At 42.8% G+C, this 23,284-nt stretch overlaps 1 protein-coding gene and 1 non-coding gene across 2 annotated transcripts in view; both read left to right on the top strand.

Moving 5' to 3' along the window:
- LOC134568402 (inter-alpha-trypsin inhibitor heavy chain H3-like) overlaps nucleotides 1–23,284 on the top strand; it is a 196,051-nt gene that overhangs the window by 123,418 nt on the left and 49,349 nt on the right. The window contains exons 13-15 of the mRNA XM_063426978.1: nucleotides 9,588–9,773; nucleotides 20,714–20,853; nucleotides 22,269–22,437. Coding sequence (XP_063283048.1) covers nucleotides 9,588–9,773; nucleotides 20,714–20,853; nucleotides 22,269–22,437 — 495 coding nt within the window. The remainder of the gene's footprint in view (nucleotides 1–9,587; nucleotides 9,774–20,713; nucleotides 20,854–22,268; nucleotides 22,438–23,284) is intronic.
- Nucleotides 4,802–4,940, top strand: LOC134570031 (small Cajal body-specific RNA 11). Its single transcript, XR_010084684.1, has one exon. It is a non-coding gene; the product is annotated as a small Cajal body-specific RNA 11 (non-coding RNA).

Here is a 23,284-nt window from a genome sequence, read left to right as displayed (position 1 = left end):
AACTAGAGGACAGGAGGCACCAGACCGACCCAGCACAACCACAGATACACTCACCTCAACAGCAGATTGTGCCTCCGCGACAAACACCCACGGCCCCGGCGGGGACGAGGGCCCTCACATGGCGGTGAGGCAGGAGGCTTCCATCCCTCCGACAGCGGATGACACGCAAGCGGAAACCACCCCAAGCCAAAGCCAGGACTCAAAGTGCTCGAGAAGCGCCAGAGGTGGCTTAAAGCATGAGAACATGTACCGGTAAAGTACTTAAACGCCCCGAGCCAACCCACCTTGATGCCCGACCGGACCTTACTGGGATCAAAGGCTCCGTGGAGCACCTCAACATTCTGGGACTGTGCTCTGCCCCAAGTGGGGGTGGGCTGAGAGGGGATCACGGACCGGACACTAAAAAACAAGACACCACTCACCTTTCCTTCCCCTCACGGTGCCTTTCTGAATGAACTGCTTCTCCACACTCCCTTCTCCCTGGATACCTAAAGTATCATTTCCGTAGACCTGGACTCACACACCTTGTTGCCTCGCACCTGGGGGCCTCCTACCGGACTCAATACCCTGTACCTTATCGTGATAACTCAGACACACACAGTGTTTCTCCAAAGCTAAATCTTTTTATTTCAAGCCATACTGTGTACGTCTTTACTCCATCATATTTACTCACACGGTGGCAGGCTAGGCGGCATGTACCCAGCAACTTTTATGCATGCTACTGGTTTGACACATCTTGAGCTAACCTGTCTAAATTCTCATAAGATTGTTTCACTACTGTTCACTCTTCCTAAATATAAACAAAAAGTGCACTGTTTAACGATGCCATACAACTGTCCTTTTATGAATATGGAAACCCTGGCATAAGCTATTGTGGCATTGCTGGTGTAAATGTATCTTGTCTTAACTGAGCACGACAAAATAAAGAATTGAAGAAAAAAAAAAAAAAAACGTTATCTACTTAGCTTTATGGGTTCCTCAGACCTGGAGAGTTGACCACTACAAGCATCACTTCCCATGACGGCATTGAGAGATCCCAAATTGTAAAAATACAAGACCACTACATATTGTCCCTCAAACACACTAAAACCACACAGAGGGACCAACTGGTAAAGATCCTTTATTACCCTATCAGAAATAAATGGTGCCCGGTATAAGTCCTAGATAACTTCCTAACCACTATTCCAGGGTCTCCTAACCAACTTTTGTTTATATTACATGGTAATGCTCTCACTACCAGTAAATTCATACTCTATTTAGAGTATTGCCTGCTAGGTTTGGTCTTAATCCATCCCAATATATATATATATATATTTACATAAATGATTATGTAAGTATACACGTAGAATTTAAATAGATATATATGTGTGTGTGTATATATATATTAAAATTAAAAAGGAGGATAGTTAACCCCTAAACATAAGGAGAACAACCAGCCACATAGAAAAACATCCAGATAGAAATACAATATAGGGTAATATACTTTATTGAAAATCTACACATACAAAACCTACAAAGATTGTGACTAGTGATGTACCGAACTGTCCGCCGGCGAACAGTTCCCGGCGAACTTAGCGTGTTCGTGTTCGCCGCGGCGGGCGGACACCTGCGCAGTTCGATCCGCCCCCTATTCGTCATCATTGGGCAAACTTTGACCCTGTGCCTCTCGGTCAGCAGACACATTCCAGCCAATCAGCAGCACTCCCTCCCTTCCACACCCTCCAACCTCCCTCCCAGCATCCATTTTCGATTCATTCTGAAGCTGCATGCTTAGTGAGAGGAGGGAAAGTTTAGCTGCTGCTGATTAGATAGGGAAATTGATAGCTAGGCTAGGGTATTCAGTGTCCACTACAATCCTGAAGGACTCATCTGATCTCTGCTGTAAGGACAGCACCCCAAAAAGCCAGTTTTAGGGCTAGAACATCAGGCTGCTTTTTTTTTTTTTTTTTTTCCCTGTGTAATGTAATTGCAGGTGCCTGCCTGCCAGCTTCTGTGTGAGGTTCACATTGGATACTGTGCCCACTTGCCCAGTGCCACCACTCATATCTGTTTTTACAATAGGTTAAGCTTTAGATTTAAAAGAAATACGTTTTTTTCACTGTAATGGAAGAGCAGTTGCCTGCCTGCCAGCTTCTGTGTCAGGCTGGATGCCTTGCCCATTTGCACAGTCAGTGCCACCACTCATATCTGTTTTTACAATAGCTTAAAGCGGCACTGTCATGCCGAATCCCGTTTTTTTTTTAACCCCCCTCCCGCCTCCACTACATCCAATTGACCCCCTAGTCACCCCCAAATGCCCCTAAGCCCCCCAGATTACCTATTTTTAAATCTGTATCTTCTGCCCCGATCTTTATTCAGGGCGCCGCCATCTTTGTGTGGGTAGGTGAAGTCCCTGTGGGACACGTCATCTACCCACACTAGACAGACTGTGAGATTCCCGCACATGCCCAGTGAAACACCTGGACATGCGAACGGGAATTTCATCTATTCATTCATTCATCAGACAGACGAATGAATGAATAGAAAAAAATCAGACGAACAAACTAACACTGAGTATCACTGAGTATCAGTGTTCGTTTGTTTGTTCGGTTTATTACAAGGAGGGAGCTACCGGCGTGCAGCTCCCTCCTTGCAATATGTAAAGACAGAAGCGGTGGGGAGCTGTGCTCCCCACCACTTCATAAGCCCCCCAGGTCCCCCCCTCACTCTATGGGGGTCAATATGACCCCCATAATAGCACAAGGGAGATTAAAATCTCCCCAATGCCCCTACTCGCTATACCGGGAGTAGGGGCATGTCCACTAAACAGTGAGCAGCCTGTGGCTGCTCACTGTAAAAACATAAATGGTAATAAGGGGGGGGGGGACCTACTGTCCTCCCCCCCCCGGCCCCCACCCCTGCGCGGTGGGTGGGGGCCCTAATAAAACAATAAGGGGGGGGACCTACTGTCCTCCCCCCCGGCCCCCACCCCTGCGCGGTGGGTGGGGGCCCTAATAAAATAATAAGGGGGGGGACCTACTGTCCTCCCCCCGGCCCCCACCCCTGCGCGGTGGGTGGGGACCCTAATAAAATAATAAGGGGGGGGGGACCTACTGTCCTCCCCCCCCTGGCCCCCACCCCTGCGCGGTGGGTGGGGGCCCTAATAAAATAATAAGGGGGGGGGACCTACTGTCCTCCCCCCTGGCCCCCACCCCTGAGCGCTGGGTGGGGGCCCTAAATAAAGATAGGGGGGGGACCTACTGTCCTCCCCCCTGGCCCCCACCCCTGCGCGGTGGGTGGGGGCCCTAAATAAAGATAGGGGGGGGACCTACTGTCCTCCCCCCTGGCCCCCACCCCTGCGCGGTGGGTGGGGGCCCTAATAAAATAATAGGGGGGGACCTACTGTCCTCCCCCCCTGGCCCCCACCCCTGCGCGGTGGGTGGGGGCCCTAATAAAATAATAAGGGGGAGGGACCTACTGTCCTCCCCCCCTGGCCCCCACCCCTGCGCTGTGGGTGGGGGCCCTAATAAAATAATAAGGGGGGGACCTACTGTCCTCCCCCCTGGCCCCCACCCCTGAGCGGTGGGTGGGGGCCCTAAATGAACCCCCCCCCCATCAAGGTGACTAGGGGTCCCAAGCCCCTAGTCACCCCCCCCACCCAAAACATTCTATCCCCTACCTACCCCCCTCACCCTAAAAATAGTGAGGGGGGAATAAAATAACTAACCTGTAAAAAAAAAAAAAAATAAACTTACCATTTGACGTCTTCTTTTTTCTAAATTCTTCTTTCTTCAGCCCCCAAAAAGGCCAAATAAAAATCCATCATCCCCGTCGCACTTTAAAAAAAAAAAAAACGAGCGCAAAAAAAAAAAATAATCCATGTTCACCCATGGAGGGCACGCCGCGTACTGAGCTCCGCAGGGCGGGACAAGGCTTATATAGCCTTGCCCCGCCCTGCAATTAGGCTTAGAACACACTGATTGGTTGGTTTAAGCCAATCAGAGTGCTCTGTGTCATTTTACAAGCGTGAGAAAATTCCAAAGAACTTTCCCACGCTTGTAAAATGACACAGAGCACTGTGATAGGATGGTTTTTAAGCCATCCAATCACAGTGCTCTGTGTAATTTTACAAGCTTGGGAAAGTTCTTTGGAATTTTCCCACGCTTGTAAAATGACACACAGCACTGTGATTGGATGGCTTGAAATCCATCCTATCACAGTGCTCTGTGTCATTTTACAAGCGTGGGAAAGTTCTTTTGAATTTTCTCACGCTTGTAAAATGACACAGAGCACTCTGATTGGCTTAAACCAACCAATCAGTGTGTTCTAAGCCTAATTGCAGGGCGGGGCAAGGCTATATAAGCCTTGATCCGCCCTGCGGAGCTCAGTACGCGGCGTGCCCTCCATGGGTGAACATGGATTATTTTTTTTTTTTGCGCTCGATTTTTTTTTTTTTTTTAAAGTGCGACGGGTATGATGGATTTTTATTTGGCTTTTTTGGGGGCTGAAGAAAGAAGAATTTAGAAAAAAGAAGACGTCAAATGGTAAGTTTAATTTTTTTTTTTTTTACAGGTTAGTTATTTTATTCCCCCCTCACTATTTTTAGGGTGAGGGGGGTAGGTAGGGGATAGAATGTTTTGTGTGGGGGGGGTGACTAGGGGCTTGGGACCCCTAGTCACCTTGATGGGGGGGGGGTTCATTTAGGGCCCCCACCCACCGCTCAGGGGTGGGGGCCAGGGGGGGAGGACAGTAGGTCCCCCCCCTTTTATTAGGGCCCCCACCCACAGCGCAGGGGTGGGGGCCAGGGGGGGAGGACAGTAGGTCCCCCCCCCTATTATTTTATTAGGGCCCCCACCCACCGCGCAGGGGTGGGGGCCAGGGGGGGAGGACAGTAGGTCCCCCCCCTTTTATTAGGGCCCCCACCCACAGCGCAGGGGTGGGGGCCAGGGGGGGAGGACAGTAGGTCCCCCCCCCTATTATTTTATTAGGGCCCCCACCCACAGCGCAGGGGTGGGGGCCAGGGGGGGAGGACAGTAGGTCCCCCCCCCTTATTATTTTATTAGGGCCCCCACCCACCGCGCAGGGGTGGGGGCCAGGGGGGGAGGACAGTAGGTCCCCCCCCTTATTATTTTATTAGGGCCCCCACCCACAGCGCAGGGGTGGGGGCCAGGGGGGGAGGACAGTAGGTCCCCCCCCCCTATTATTTTATTAGGGCCCCCACCCACAGCGCAGGGGTGGGGGCCAGGGGGGGAGGACAGTAGGTCCCCCCCCCCTTATTATTTTATTAGGGCCCCCACCCACAGCGCAGGGGTGGGGGCCAGGGGGGGAGGACAGTAGGTCCCCCCCCCCTATTATTTTATTAGGGCCCCCACCCACAGCGCAGGGGTGGGGGCCAGGGGGGGAGGACAGTAGGTCCCCCCCCTTATTATTTTATTAGGGCCCCCACCCACCGCGCAGGGGTGGGGGCCAGGGGGGGAGGACAGTAGGTCCCCCCCCTTATTATTTTATTAGGGCCCCCACCCACAGCGCAGGGGTGGGGGCCAGGGGGGGAGGACAGTAGTTTCCCCCCCCTTATTATTTTATTAGGGCCCCCACCCACAGCGCAGGGGTGGGGGCCAGGGGGGAGGACAGTAGGTCCCCCCCATCTTTAACCCCCGCGCAGGGGGTGGGGGGGGTTATTAGGTGTTTTTTTTTTTACAGTGAGCAGCCACAGGCTGCTCACTGCTTACTAGACATGCCCCTACTCACGGTATAGCGAGTAGGGGCATATTATTTACTAATACTAAGTAATCTTTACTTAGTATTAGTACATTTGGCTTCAAGACCAATTCAGGTCTTTCAGCCTTTTAGTAGATAGCTCCCTGATACCGTGGGAATTAGGGAGTTATCTACTAAGCGGCTGCAAGATGCAGCCACAGCAATGAATAGGATCGGAGTTTCATTCATTAGAATGAAATTCCGATACGAACAAAGTACAAAATTGCATCCTAACACCAATGGAGAAACTCTTCTCATTCTGTTAGGATGCAATTCGACAGTTTTGCCGGCGTTCTGTCTAAGTGACAGGACGTTCGGCAATACTGACAGGAAGCATTGTGGGAACAGGGAGGAAAGCTAGGGATCATGGGAAAATTGCTCTGACCAGCGGAAATGAAGCACACTTTGCTCCTCCGCTGGTCAGAGCTGGTCAAGCGGAGGAATCCTCCATAAGACAGAGTCCCTACTTTGTCTTATGATTTTAAAGAAAACTAAAGAAGACAGGAAGAAAAGAATAACAGATCCTGAGAGAGGGGGAGAAGAGGAAGAGATTGAGGAAAGGTAAGTTCGGCATGACAGTGCCGCTTTAAGCTTTAGATTTAAAATAAATATTTTTTTTCACTGTAATAGAAGAGCAGTTACCTGCCTGCCCACTTGCCCAGTGCCACCACTCATATCTGTTTTTACAATAGGTTAAGCTTTAGATTTAAAAGAAATAATTTCTTTTCACTGTAATAGAAGAGCAGTTGCCTGCCTGCCAGCTTACTCTCCACAAGTTTAAAGGGATAATCCAGACGTGGACCCCTTGCTCACGGTGCCTAGGGAGATATCAGCTATACCTCACTGATGATGCCTAACAATGCTGAAACGATCGTCTGCGGTTGCTGTGTCTCTCGTGCAGGGAACTTGCTGGCATTTCGGATCTGGACTGCCCGTATGGGTGGGACCAGTCTGATATGTTTCAGAGAAGTTCTCTCTGTAATGGCACAAAATGAGCAAAAAACAGCTTGAGAACTGAGCGGGGGGCGACCGAAGGGCAGGCTATTTCAGCTGCTGCCCGTTCGCAGTATTCTCTTGCGACCCATTTTTTACTCTCCACAAGTTTAAAGGGATAATCCAGACGTGGACCCCTTGCTCACGGTGCCTAGAGAGATATCAGCTATGCCTCACTGATGATGCCTAACAAGGCTGAAACGATCGTCTGGGGTTGCTGTGTCTCTCGTGCAGAGGGAACTTGCTGGCATTTCGGATCTGGACTGCCCGTATGGGTGGGACCAGTCTGATATGTTTCAGAGAAGTTCTCTCTGTAATGGCACAAGATGAGCAAAAAACAGCTTGAGAACTGAGCGGGGACCGACCGAAGGGCAGGCTATTTCAGCTGCTGCCCGTTCTCAGTATTCTCTTGCGACCCATTTTTTTACTCTCGACTTAGGATTCCAGTTTAGTCTAGAGGGGTTGCCCTGAAAGCAACATAAGGGGGGGAGGTATAGCTAGCTACTGCATGGTTATTGGCATCTAAGCAATTTACTTACGTTCTGTGTTGCTGACTGCCCTCTCCCGGGCTGGTGATAGTCTGTTCTTTTACCTTCACTGATAATCAACATTTAAGGTCTATAGTACTATAAGGGATCTGATACAGGTAATTTGGAGATTGGGGTTGTGAAGTAACCGAGCATCTAATGTAATACTGATAGTTTTCTCCTTAAACAGACCTCTTTCTTCCTCTCCTTTGATATAAGTGGGGTTGACTTAATTCTACCAGCATTTTGCTTCTGACTATATGGCGTTTACCCTTACCTAGACAGGAATCCGGAAATCACGAGTCACTATACGTCTGTTGGTTCTAGACACTTGATGAATTTCTTTGTATATACATTTTTAATCTCTAGATTTTTATTCACTAATTTTACTTTATTCTGGTTAAACATACCGTTAAGCCAATTCTATGCTATATATATATATATATACACACATACACTGGGGATTTATGTATCCTTCTATATACCTAATAGACATTTAATCAAATAGGTGGCTATATGGTAATGTGAATACTACCGATGAGGTTCAGCTATCTCTAAAGTTAGAATTTATAGTCTACAGAGAGACAGATACTTTGTATCATACATACTGTTATAATTCAATCATTAACAATTGATACAATTGTAGTCCACTGAGTGCAAGTAACACCTGTGATCTATATCCTAGACCAGGCATAGGCAACCTTCGGCACTGCAGATGTTTTGGACTACACCTCCCATGATGCTTTGCCAGTATTATGTGTGTAAGAACATTATGGGGGATGTAATCCACAACATCTGGAGTGCCAAAGGTGTCCTATCCTTGTCCTAGACTACTCCCATTATCTTTTTACTCTTTCACTTTATTTTTAATAAAGTATATTACCCAATATTTTGGGTAATATACCTGGAGGTATTTCTATGTTGCTGGTTGTTCTCCTTATGTTTAGGGGTTAACCATCCTCATTTTTCATTTCACAATTGCAAAGAGTTAAGCCCTACTTACCTTCGTAATCCCTCCCATAAACTCTAGGGATAGGCTTGTTTCCTATCCTTGTGTAGTTTTCTCTTTCTTTCATATATTAAAATTATATGTGTATATTTATGTAATCTTTTAACATAATTATGTGATTGTTTTAATTGCAATTTGAGGGACCTGCCTGACAACCCTGGCAGAAAGTACCCTGGCAGAAAGTCCAGAGAATTTTATTCACAAGCACTATATTTAACGCTGTAACATTCCAAGACACCCTAAAACAATGTACATGGGAGGTATTGTTTTAAACGGGAGACTTCACTGAAAGCAAATATTAGTGTTTCAAAATGGTAAATTGTATTACAACTATGATATTGTCAGTGAAAGTGACTTTTTTGGCATCTGTTACACACATACAGCACTTTGATTGACATTATTATTATTATTGTAATATTATTTACTGTTTTGAAACACTAATATTTGTTTTCAGTAAAGTCTCCCAAGTATAACAGTACCCCCCATGTACAGGTTTTAAGGTGTTTTGGAAAGTTAGAGAGTCAAATATAAGGCTTGCATTTCAGTTTTTTCACATTGAAATTTGTCAGATTGGTAATGTTGCCTTTGAGACCGTATAGTAGCCCAGGAATGAGAATTACCCCTAGGATTGCATACCATTTGCAAAAGTAGACAACCCAAGGTATTGCAAGTGGGGTAAGTGGCTAAGTGACTACTAAAAAATACTGGACATACCCCATATTGAATACCCTGGGTTCTCTACTTTTGCAAATGGTATGCCTTCATGGGGGTAATTCTCATTCTGGGGCTACGATACACTCTCAAAGGCAACATGATTAATCTTGCAAATTTCAATGTGAAAAAAAACTGAAAAATGGAACATGCTATATTTGACCATGTAACTTTCCAAAACACCATAAAACCTGTTAATGGAGGGTATTGTTGTTCTCAGGAGACATCGCTGAACACAAATATGTGTATTTTATTGCAGTAAAAGCTAACAGTATTGTGACATTCACTGAAAAAAATAAAACATCTTCATTTCTCAAACTTTTTTTAGATTGTATTTATAATAAATTATATATATATATATGAATAGTTAATGTGAAATAAAAGCTCTGTTTCTACTGAACAAAATCATATATAATAAGTGTCGGTGCATAAAGGTAAATAACGGTTAAACAGAAATAGCGCAAAATTAAAATTTTGTTTACATTTTGTTTTGATGAGCATTCATTTGCAATTCACATATTTCAAAGTTTTCACATTCAGTTACTAATATAACACACTCTGCACACAATCCTGACATCTCTGCTTAAGAACAAAATCTAACTTTCTTTCAGGGGTTTTATGACGAAGTGGCTAATCCCACCTTGATGGATATTGAAATACAGTACCCAGAGAACGCGGTGTCTGATGTCACTAAGAGCAGCTATAAGCAATACTTTGATGGAAGTGAGATTGTCATTGCTGGACGTATTATAGATAATGATTTGAATTCATTTACATCAGAAGTGAAAGCCAAAGGAGTAAGTACTCTGTATAATATTAAATATGTCTCTATATTAATAAACTTGATATAGGAATATTCAGTTGTTTTGTTTCCAAAAACAGAATAAAGACATTGTTTATAAATCTGTACAGAATCTAAGAAAGACCTCTTTAGGCAGAAAATTGTTCTACAATTGCAAAGGCCTCACTTCAAGTCTAAATAGGTGACATATTGTCTTTTGTACCATTTGTTCTTTGCACCCTGTATATATTTCTAGATTGTTATCATATCCCCTCTGAGTTGCCTCTTCTCTCAAGTAAAGAAGTTCCAATTTGTTTTGCCTATCTTCATTACTAATATTTTCCATCCTCCTAAATCATTTTTGAGCCCATTTCTACACGCTTTCTACATCCATAACATCATTCTTTAAAACAGTTGCCGAAAATTGCTCCGCGCATTCAGCGTAGAGATTAACTATTAATGTATAGTGCAAGATCATTAACAAACAGGTTGAAGAGACGTGGACCCAGAACAGACGCTTGCGGAACTCCACGAATGACCTATGACTAACTTAAACATTTTCCATTCGCAACTACTCACTACACTACCTTTAACCCAACATATATCAGAGCTACTACAACACAAGTATCTATACTCTGCTGACTTCTTCTTAGAATACAAATAAGTTAATTTGACTAGAGCTTGATCTTTCATAAAACCTTGTTGATTACTATTAATGATGTCAATGTCTACAATGAATCTCTGCATATGGTCCCTAAATAATTTTGAACCATTCTCTAATCTGTGAAATATATTTGGTTTTCTCAGACCTTCAGTACAATTCCTGAAATAAAGATTCCTGACAGATTAAAAACAGCAGTTATCCATATTACTAGTTACTACACCTAACTACTATTTGCTTGTGAATGAATACTATCAGGCCCTATTTTTAATTGCTGTAGCACTTTGTCCTGTGTGATCCAATCACATATTTGCTATAAGGTTTCTGCAGTAGTTATTTGCATATCTTTATAGGTTCTTCTCAAACTATTTAAATTGATCAGTAAATACATATTTCACATTAATTTGGTACATAAAGAAAGGCACATTTAAAGGGACACTATAGACACCTAAACAACTTCAGCTTAATGAGGATGTTCAGGTGAGAACAATAGATCCCTGCAGGCTTTTTCATGTAAACATTGTGTTAACCATAGAGCATAGGAACACCTCCAGTGGCAGTCACTCAGACGGCCACCAGAGGGACTTCCTAGTTAAGTACTGCCTGATGAGTAGTACTCACGTTTGACATCTTCACGTTTAGCTGAAGACTTCAAACATTGTATCAGGACACTGCAGGCACTGTGAACGTGCCTGTAGTGTCCTGTAATAATCCCGGAGGTTGACAGCAGTCAGAGCCGATAGTGTGAGAGATAAGATATCCTGCACACACAGTGTCAGCTCTGACTGACAGGCAGCTGAAGGCAAAATGCAGTTGGCTGGAGACCGAGCAGGAGGATCCAGAGATCTACTGACTTCAAACAGTAAGTAAACTTATTTTAAAAATGTGTGAGTAGATGGATAGATAGATAATGGAAAATTCCTTCATACTTACCGTAATTTTCTTTTCCTGATAATTATACATGGCAGCATTTACTCTTGGGTAGCTCCTCCCCTCACAGCAGAAAGGACAGGAAACAGAACTCTGAAACTGGTATATATAGATCCTCCCCCTACCCATCAGGCAGTCTTTGTAACTAGCTTCACCTCCTATAGTATATGGGTGGGACCGTAATGCTGCCATGTATAATTATCAGGAAAAGAAAATTACGGTAAGTATGAAGGAATTTTCCATTTTCCTGACCAATTCTACATGGCAGCATTTACTCTTGGGGAATACCCAAGCAATACATAGAGGGAGGGACAGAGTTCAAAAACAGCCAATAGCTATAAAACCATTATTGAGCTGTATAAATCGTAGAAGACTTTACAAAGCCAAACAAGAACCAATAGGAAATTGTCATAAAAATCTGCTCAGACAAGACAAATTTCCCCTAGAGGCTGCAAGGTCAGCAACCTCCTGGCATTCAATACCAGAAATATCCTGAATAGATATAGAGTCAGATAGGAATTAAGGCCATAAAAGCATAAACTAGAGAAGAAAAATGTTACTGATATAAAACCGAATTGATATCATCAAAACCTCAACAAAGGCATAACTTCCAGTGATCATACTGTAACACGCAGATAAATGTTGGATGAGAACGGAGACCCCATGTTATTAAACATGGGGAGAATAACACTGAGAATCTTACTACTTTCTGGATGTATTTAATAAAGACGATTCACACCGCTTCCTCTTGCCTTGTGAACTACTTACCTGAAGCAACAGGAACAAATCAATACCTGCCTGTCAGAAAGGGGCAGAGCCTAGTAGAGAAATAAGAGTCGGTCATTAAAACACTGCAACAATTACCCGATGTTGCTAAATTCAGATTCACAACCTCACACAGTGGACGAATTGATACAGCAATGATCAGCCACAGGAGATAAACTAATCACATTACTAGGCAAAAGGCAAGAAGAACCATATACAGATTAGTTGAGGAAAATAAAGAAATATCGGTATGAACCATAGAATTTGTGGCAACTAATAATCAATAAGGAGGCTAACCATGTCCGTACCTATATTTGTAAAATAGTACAGGTCATGCCAAACAGTTTAATCACATTTACTAGAGACTGTTGTGCAACATAAGTAAGATATACATGGTAATAGAAAATATACACACACATATTAGGCAAGATACTGATGGGAAGGTGGTAACCAGAGGCACATTATACATTGTGGCAACAGACACACAATAAGCAGGGCAGTAGAAGATATTCAATTATCCCTAGGAGAACAACCACATACTTCCTCTTACCTTATCCTCAGACAGTGAAGAAGGACTTATGGCAGAGCATATGGTGATGATAAGCAGCTTGTTATATCTGCAAGATATCAACCCCAATCCAAACATATAATCCACAGGTTGGTCGCAATTACAGAACCTGTTTAGGGATTTCCACTATTGTTCAGGTAGCAGGTGAATTTTTACCTAAAATAGAAAACCTGGTAGGAAGGACTGGGGACTGGAAAGACCTTAAAATACATGCAATTCACAGCATCAAAGTTACCTGAGCATATGAGCCTAAAACAATACCATTATTGCAGAAAGGAATGTATAATGTTCCCCTTCACAACAGGGGAATTGGTCAGAAGATTCTGATCATTAACACATTAAGAACCAGAAGCATGACACTCCTGACATATACGAAAGGGATTGCCAAACTTTCAGGACCCCAAGGCATAAAAGATAAGATTTATGCTTTAAGGAAATGAATTCAGATTTAAAGACTAAAAGGTTATGACCAGGTGAGAGAAAAAAAACAATATTAACAGCTTTTAAATCAGGTAATGGCTTCAGCGTTACCTACTTGTGAGATCAATTAGCCCAATTTGTACTCTTGCAACTAGTATGATCTACTTAGCTGTGAATTAGTAATCAGCATATATCTAAAGGTAAAACACTGTCACCAATTAAAAAAACATTCCCTATCTTGGACAGAGAGGAGAGGATACCTGGTAATAGAAAATCTATTGTCTCATGAATAATTACATAGATGTGCACCCACAAAAAAAAATAATTAACATTGATTCTGTGAAACAGTACCATGCTTCATTTTGGAAAATCAGGTCTCCTTCTCTCCTGGGAGAGGCACTCAGACAGGTTCAGAAACACCTGCAATCTACCTGAAGTGATAAAAATGTGTTAATTGCTTATCCTGAAACACCTGAGGGAGAAGGAATCTAATACAAAGCCAACAGCAGTATGTTCCCTTATATACTTCATTTAAAAAATTGAAATAGAAAATCCACAGTAGGCAATAATCACTTATCCAGTTACTAGTGCATTAGTATTTGCTAGAACTGGGCAGTGCTACATTTCAGCGCAAAACAGACCTTAGATCATTCGTATATACTAAATCTACCAATGCCGTATATAAATTGGGGTTATATAATAATACCAACCTGCATACAGATTATATGAATCACATACATTGTGAGAGTTACTAACAGCACCTTATGCACACAGATATATCAGTTACATATACGGAGTCTGTTTAAACAGAAATCATACATAGCCTACCTCTGCTATATACAGTGACACTATGCCTGTACACATATTAAGATTATATGAATGAGCTAAATTGAGGCTGTGTTCTAACCGAACTTCATGCACATATTACACCAGTCATATATACTGAGGTTGCGACTCACAACCGACATAGAACCAGTATTAGCTTGGATTCATATAGCGGATGTGCCCTATATCATTCACACATATTGTGTTTCCACTAATGCATCAATCACATAGGGAACAGATACACTGAAGCAATGTCTCATATAGAGCATGTAGAGGACATATACTGAGGCTGAGTTTTCACAGCGACTTAGAGCATATAAAGAACACACACTGAGGCAGAGTCTTCAGATCAACTCATACACAGCCAATATAGTGGGTACAAATACTAAGGCTGTGTCCCCACAGCAACTCACACACAGAGCATCTTTATAGTAACTCACACAGAGCCCATAGTGGGTACATATACCTAGGCTGTGCTCGCACAGCAACTAACCCATAGAGCAGGCATAGGCAACCCTCGGCACCCCAGCCATCCCGGACCACACCCTCCACGATGCCCTGCCAGCATTATGGGTGTAAGAGCACTATGGGGGATGCAGTCCACAACACCCGGAGCGCCGAAGGCCGCCTACCCCTGACATAGAGCATATAGTGGATACATACACTGATGCCGTGCCTATACTGAGGCTGTGTACACACAGTAACTCATACATAGAGCATATAGTGGATACATATACTTAGGCTGTGTTCTAATAGTAACTCATACATAGAGCATATAGAGGATACATACACTGAGGCCGTGTTCTCATAGTAACTCATACATAGAGCATATAGTGGATACATACACTGAGGCTGTGTTCTCACAGTAACTCATACATAGAGCATATAGTGGATACATACACTGAGGCTGTGTTCTCACAGTAACTCCTATCGAGAGCATATAGTGGATAAATATACGGAGAGTGTCCTCACAGTAACTCATACATAGAGCATATAGTGGATAAATATACTGAGGCAGTGTCCTCACAGTAACTCATACACAGAGCATATAGCGGACACCTACACTGAGGCTATGTCCCCACAGTAACCCATACCTAGAGCATATAGTGGATACAAATACTGAGGCCGTGTCCTCATAGCAACTCATACCTAGAGCATATACCGGACACACTGTTCATACATTAGAGCATGTAGTGGAAACATACCGATGCTGTATCACCACCAGTTCATGTACAGATACTGAGGCCCGGTGGTCTCCTGTGCAGCATATTCTTCCAATGTCTGCAAAGGCCTGCTTATTTGTGATAATGCACAGATAACAGCAATCAATGCCACATACCTTGATAGAAACAAGTGTGTGTGTGGACTTGGAGCTAGGTTTTTCAAAACCTGTCATATACATATGTGTACTTCAAACAGACACCCAGGAAGGTTCTCTTACCTTGGATATTCCTCTGACCCCAGGCTGTGGAATTCCAGCAGACTTTGTACAGCCAGGATATCCATTATTAGCACTCTTTTTCATAGCGTCTCATTGCATTATCAGCACTCCTTTGCACAATGCCTCCTTGTATTATCAGCACTCTTTTTGCATTATCAGCACTACTTTGCCCAATGCATACTTGTATCATCAGCACTCTTTTGGGTACATATACCTGCACCAAACAATATAAACTTACCTAAAATGCTCACCACACAAATCTCCTAAATGTGACCTATTTGTTAGAAGGAAGCCTAAAATAAGCAGCTGGGAGGGACTGAAAGAACAGAGACCCAGGTGCCTATACTAGTTTTAATCCAAACTACTAATGCACTCACCTGAACCATTGCATGAGTTTCAGCGGAAAAAAAAATGGGGATTTGAACAACTGACAGCCTAAACTGTTTAAACTATAGGCTTCCATCTGTACCCCATATGTCATTCATCATCACCATACAAGGTGGAACACAAATAATAGGTATACCCCGGCAGTCACAACTCTGTTGGGCCTCATGTAAGCAGTGTACCGCTGTCAACCCTTCAGGGAGAGTTATGGGTTAGACTCCTGATTGCTGAAGGAGGTACCCAGGCTGGTAACTCCTACACATGTACCGTTTGCTGGGTCTTCAGGGATAAAAGCTTAGACTCAACTGGGCCTCATATATGCAGTGGACAACTGTCATTACTTCCAAGAGACAGACCCCTGGATGCTGAAGCAAGTACCCAGGCTGGAAACTCTTACCGGTATGCTGTTTGCTGGGCTTCATGCATACAGTAGATCACATACATCCCTTTAGGGGGTACCCAAGCTGGCCTGTTGCTGGGTCTTCAGGGATAAGAGGCTGAACCCTGGCATGCAGTGGACCATTTTCATCCCCTTCAGGGAGAGTTTGAGTCCAACCCCCGGTCACTAAAGGGGGTACCCAGGGTAGCAGCTTTTCATCTTAGTGCGTATTGCTGGGTCTTCAGGGCTTAGAGGCTGAACCCTGGCATGGCTACAAAAATAGCCTGGTGAGCATAAAAGAAAACCTTGGCCTGCATAAGCAGACTCCTTCCAAACTGCTTGTGAAGGACAGGAAAAAAGACTGCCTGATGGGTAGGGGGAGGATCTATATATACCAGTTTCAGAGTTCTGTTTCCTGTCCTTTCTGCTGTGAGGGGAGGAGCTACCCAAGAGTAAATGCTGCCATGTAGAATTGGTCAGGAAATAGTGTATGTGTGTATGTTTACAATATAAACAATGTGTGTTTGTATACAAACACTATATAAAGAGATGTCTCTATATATAGTGTTTGTATAAACACAAACTTTGGGCTGAGGAGGGTTGCGTTAGGAGGGGGCTGGCACATTATTATTATACCTTTTGAGGTGAGGGCTGCCGCAATGGCAGTTCATACCTTTTCTCTAGAGGTTATTAGCGATACACTGAAGAAATTATAATATTCAAAATTTCTGCTTTTTCCTCATTTACAAGCACACCCAGTGTCAATAAACACTTTCACACTTGCGCTTTATAGAATGCGTACTTAAAATGTATGTGTGTGTGTGTGTGTGTGTGTGTGTGTGTGTATATATATATATAAAACATATGGCCCTTAGCTGTACAACGTCTTCCCTCTATCCCAGTCAATGCCTGGGTAGTTAAAATCTCCATTCATTAAAGTTTTACCCAAATGTGCAATTTGCACAAACAGCTAATTTCCCTCATCAATATTATTATGATGTTATTATTTATATAGCGCCATCAAATTCTGCAGCGCTTTACAATGGGTGGACGAACAGACATGTAGTTGTAACCAGACAAGTTGGACATACAGGAACAGAGGGATTGAGGGCCCTGCTCAATGAGCTTACATGCTAGAGGGAGTGGGGTAAAGTGACCCAAAAAGGTAAGGATAGTATGAGACTAGTGACAGTTGCAAGATAGGAGTCAGTTGTTAGTTATTAACAGTTTAATTGATATGCTTTTATGAAGAAGTGGGTTTTTAATGATTTTTTGAAGGAGTGGAGACTGGGTGAGCATCTAACGGAGGAGGGAAGCAAGTTCCACAGGGACGGTGCAGCCCTTGAGAAGTCTTGAAGGTGAGCATCAGAGGTGGGAGAACGGACAGAAGATAGACGTAAGTCTTCAGCAGAGCGTAAGGGCCTAGACGGGACATACTTGTGTATTAGGCAGGATAGATAGGTGGGAGCAGCATTATGTACAGGTTTGAAAGCAAGAACCAGAATTTTAAATTGAGCCCTATATCTTACAGTAAACCAATGTAGGGACTTACAGAAGGGTGAGGCGTGGGAGGTGCGGGCAGACAGGAAGATGAGCCTCGCCGCCGCATTCATTATGGATTGTAACGGCGCAAGTTGGGAGCATGTAAGACCACTGTGAAGCAGATTACAGTAGTCAAGGCGAGAAAGGACAGTTGAATCGACCAGCACCTTAGTCACATCTGGCGTTAAGTAGGGTCGGATGCGCGCAATGTTTTTGAGATGGAAATGACAGGATTTGGCGATAAACTGAACATGAGGCTTGAAGGAGAGGTCAGAGTAAAAGAGAACACCTAGGCAGTGAGCCTGCATGGTGGAGCTGATGGTAGCACCATTTACTTGGGGGGAGACAGACACAGAAGTAGCAACACTTGAGAGAGGAAAGACCAGAATTTCAGTTTTGGTCAAGTTTAGTTTAAGGAAGTGGGCAGCCATCCAGTTAGAAATAGCAGAGAGGCAATCAGAGACAATAGTAAAGAGAGAAGGTGAGAGATCAGGAGAGGGCAGGTAGATTTGTGTGTCATCTGCGTAGAAATGGTATTGGAAGCCAAAGGAGCTAATGAGTTTACCAAGGTAGGCAGTATAAATGGAGAACAGTAGGGGACCAAGGACTGAACCTTGGGGGACACCGACAGAAAGGAGTTGGGGAGAAGAAGCAGAGCCAGAGAAAGAAACACTGAAAGAGCGCTGGGAGCGGTAGGAGGAGCACCAGGAGAGAGCAATATCTTGTAGACTGATATTGCGGAGGATGAGAAAAGGCTGTTGATGATCAACAGTGTCAAAAGCCGCAGACACGTCAAGGAGAATTAGGATAGAGTAGTGACCATGTGATTTTGCAGTGAGTAGATCATTGCATATTTTGGTCAGTGCCGTTTCCACAGAGTGCTTCGCGCAGAAAAAAGATGAAGTGGGTCTAGCAGAGAGTTGGACTCGAGGAAGTCTGTCAATCTCGCATACACAACTCTTTCAAGGATCTTGGATGCAAAAGGCAGTAGCAAGATAGGACGGTAGTTGGATGGGGAGTTAGGGTCAAGTTGGGCTTCTTTAGAATTGGGGTTACAGTTGCATGTTTGAAGGGGGATGGAAATATACCAGAGGAGAGAGAGAGATTGAAAATGTTAGTGACAGGTGGAGAAAAAGACAGCGTACAGATGAGATGCGAAGGAATAGGATCTAAGGAGCAGGTGGTAGGGCTGGAGGACTGGAGCAGAGCAGAAACCTCTTCCAATGTAGTGGGTGTGATTGAACATAGAACAGCAGAGGGAGTGAAGTTAGGGGAAGTATTGTAAGGAGAAGAAGAAAAATGAGAGTTCTCTTCCCTGATTGTAGAGATCTTGTCAATTAAGTGAGTTGCAAAGTCTGCGGTGGTCAAGTTAGTAGGTGGAGGAGGAACAATAGGGCAAAGAAGAGAGTTAAATGTGTGAAATAGTCGTTTGGGTTTGCGGGAGAGTGTGGTACTGGGGGTATTGAAGTAATTTACTTTTGCAGAGGAAAGAGCTAACTGTATGAGCTCAGCATAAATTTACAGTGGAGAAAGTCAGACGCACAGTGAGACTTTCTCCAACAGCGTTCAGCAGTTCTGGAGCATTTTTGGAGGTATCAAGCCAGTTTGGAGTGCTACGGTTGTTGTTGGGGGTGCCTGCAGCATTTAAATGTAGAAGGTGCCATGATGTCTAGTTGAGAGGAGAGGGTGGAATTGTAGTAGGAGGTTGCAGAACTAGGACAGGTGAGATTTGAGATAGGTAAAATAAGAGGTTTGGGATTAGTGGAGAAATGCTCTAGGTCAAGACATTGCAGGTTTCTGTGAGATTGATGTTCACACGGTGGTGTCGATTGAGTCTTAGGTATGCCAATGTCAAAAGTCAGCAGATGGTGGTCAGATAGAGGAAAAGGAATATTGGAGAGATTAGAGGCAGTACAGAGGTTGGTGAAAGCGAGATCAAGAGTGTTTCCAGCTGTATGGGTTGCTAAGTTCTACCATTGCGTAAGGCCATAGGAGGAGGTTACAGAGAGCAGACGAGAGGCATAAGTGCAATTAGGGTTGTTGATTGGGATATTGAAATTTGAAATCCCCAATTATAAGGGAAGGAGTGCTAGATGAGTTGAAGTAGGGACGCCAGGAAGAAAAGTGCTCAATGAATAGTCTAGAAAAACCAGGGGGGGAGGGGGGAGTTGGTGATAGATGATAGCAATTCTTAAAGGAGTGGAGGTATTGGTCCTGTTATCTCCTAAACAATTTCTACCCATAAGACATCAATATGCCATTTCTTTAACCCCTTAAGGACACATGACATGTGTGACATGTCATGATTCCCTTTTATTCCAGAAGTTTGGTCCTTATAAATGTCTGCAATTCAGGTTTGACATATAAATGTATCATTTCCATATTTATTATCCTTCCTATCAAATACTCATTTAAATTAAGTGCACAAATGTGTTTTCATCCCACTATGTTTCAGTAATACCATTTATGTCATAGTGTGTATTGTCAATGACTCTTGTACAGGCTCTGTACATTGCCAAGCAGACATACAATATTACCATCAGGTACTGTATTTCTCTATGACAGCATGACTTATGTGTGTTTATCTGATATTACAAGCGCTTCTTGACTAATTTGAATAATTCTATTGTGTTGGATTTTGGATATCTAAGAATACTGCAAACATTTGTATTTATTATACAGCTCTTACATAGGGTAAGTTACATACCAAAAAGAACATACGCTAATAAGGGACTACAGAACCCTGTACTCCAACTTCGATTCAATGTCTTTAGGACCTCCTATAAAGTGCAATGCATGATAAGCTTTGAGCTTACTAGCTGGCACAGGATAATTGGTTGGTACAATATGTGCCAGTTGATAATACAGTGTGTTTTAATCAGTCAACCTAAACAAATGCTATGATGCTACCGTCCCCATCCTCTAAAATAAATCCCCCTACTAATGTCACAATATGGAAATTCTTCAAAACAATCACCAAATACTGTTTACAGACAACAGCTTAACAATGTAATAATTACTTTTTCTTTTTTTTTCCTTAGGCTCTTGATTCCTTATACTACAAAGAAGAAGTGGATCTCAAGGAAAAAGATGATGCCCAGAAACAGCAGGAATATATATTTGGGGACTTTACAGAGAGACTTTGGGCATATCTTACTATTCAGCAGTTATTAGAAAAACGGTGTGTTACCCTGAATTAACATTATGGGGAAAATAATATCTATTCTTATCTGAAGTTTTACAAGTATAAACAATAAAAGTTCAAAATATTTCACAAATAAGTTCTTGTGAAAACACATATAATAATGAGTTATTACCCATTCATTATAGGACATAACTGCATCACCATCCTTTCTCTTTTGGGTTATAAAACATATTCAAGAATGGGCAGGTTATGTGTGCTGGACCGCCGTAGTATTGCCGCAAACGATTCTTCCAGATGCAGTAGTCAATATAGCTGGCATATATCTTTCCCCTCATACATTAGTAGAGACTTAATGTTTGGAGTAGAGCTGTTTTATTCAAGGTACACATAATTTATACACAAACTCCCAGCATGGGGTCTTCATTCATGGACATATAAACCCGCCTAGTCGTCTCTGTGTCTTGGAAATTATTGAGTTGATAAGCGGTAAACAAACTATGTCCCGGACATGGAGTGTTTAACACAAAAAAAGCCTGACAATACACCTAAGACAGTACTGAACTCCCACATGTAATATACCCCAGGATAGCTAGTCTCTGAGCGCCCAAGCTGTCCAAATAGCACCTGGATCTATGGAGAATTGACCAAACCCCACCTAGGGAAATATTTCCCCGGCCACACACCTGGTCTATGCCCAAAAGAGTTCCAGAGTAATGGGTGCGTTGGCCTGGGCACAAAGTACATAATATTCCTCCTGGCTCTCAGGAAGCGATTGTTTCCCTCCCCTTCAGGTACCTTATACTTTGTCCCTGTTTCCTTTAGACCTGCCCACTGCCTGCTGACATCAGCAGAAGTGGTAGCCTGATCCAATCACAATAGGATTGGCTGAGACTGACAAAAAGACTGATAAAAAGGCAGACCATGTACAGTTTGTACTTTAAGTGTCATAGAGCCAGCACAATTCAAAGACAGCCCTGGACAATCAGCATCTCTTCATAGAGATGAATAGAATCAATGAATCTCTATGAGGAAAGTTCAGTGTCTGCATGCAGAGGGAGGAGACACTGAATGTTTGGATGCATTTTATGCAGCCATGACCCAGGAAGGATCTCTAACAGCTATCTGAGGAGTGGCCAGTTAAGTTATCACTAGGCTGTAATGTAAACACTGCATTTTCTCTGAAAAGACAGTGTTTACAGCAAAAAGCCTGAAGGTAATGATTCTACTCACTAGAACAAATCCAATAAGCTATAGTTGTTCTGGTGACTATAGTGTCCCTTTAACACCCAAATGGGGTATCCATGTACAGTTTGTACTTTAAGTGTCATAGTGGTAAAAAAAAGTCTACAATATGGGGACACTTTCTCACATTATGTAATATATATATAAATTTATATGTGGGTTTATTTTTCTTTTTTGCCTCTCTGATTTTCAGTTATTTTGTTTCCTAGTGTTTTTGCAAAGGAACCAGAAAAAAGTAACCTGACAGCCGAAATCCTGGAACTTTCCCTTAATTACAAGTTTGTGACTCCAGTGACATCGATGGTTGTTACAAAACCAGAGGAAAAGGACAAACCACAGGACACATTCATTGCTGATAAATTTGTGGATGGTATAAAAGTATTGATACATTACTGGGGGATTATTTTCTGATAAATTGAGGTGTATAAAAACAATCAGTTCTGTAGTCTAGCTCTGCACATATTATGTTTGAAAACCTGAAAGAACAACAGTTTGGCATCATATAATAAGCTTTCCAAATAAGTCAATGCCATTTCCAAATTATCTACAGAAGTCTCCATTAAAGTATGTGAGTATTGTGTAGGTAAATCATTTGACAAGTTTTTAATCATTTGGAAAACTGTTAAAGGTACACTATAATCACCAAAACAACTTTTTATAAACTTTGGTTTATAGATCATGCCCCTGCAGCCTCTGGATTTAAGAGTTAAATCACTTTGTTTATGCACCCTAGTCACACCTCACTGCATGTGACTTACACAGCCTTCATAAATACTTCCTGTAAAGAGTCACCTAATGTTTATCCTTCCTTATTATTATTATTGCCATTTATATAGCGCCAATAGATTCCATAGCGCTTTACAATATTATGAGAGGGGGGATTTAACTATAAATAGGACAATTACAAGAAAACTTACAGGAACAATAGGTTAAAGAAGACCGTGCTCAAACGAGCTTACAGTCTATTCCTTCATTGCTAATTATGTTTAATTTACATTTTCTTATCTACTGCTCTGTTAATAGCTTGCTAGATTGAAAATGAAACTATTTTTCTTTTCATGCAGGTTGTGTCAGTCAAAGCCAGGGGAGGTGTGGCAAGGGCTACTTAAACAGAAACAAAATTATATAACTCCTAAATGGCAGTGAATTGAGCAGTGAAACTTCAGAGGCATGACCTATACTCAAAAAAGCTTTATTATTAGACTAAAGTTATTTTGGGGACTAA

The sequence above is a fragment of the Pelobates fuscus genome, chromosome 7 (genome assembly GCF_036172605.1).
Source record: "Pelobates fuscus isolate aPelFus1 chromosome 7, aPelFus1.pri, whole genome shotgun sequence".
In the NCBI taxonomy this organism is placed as follows: Eukaryota; Metazoa; Chordata; class Amphibia; order Anura; family Pelobatidae; genus Pelobates; species Pelobates fuscus.
This window is presented reverse-complemented; position numbering and strand designations above follow the sequence as displayed.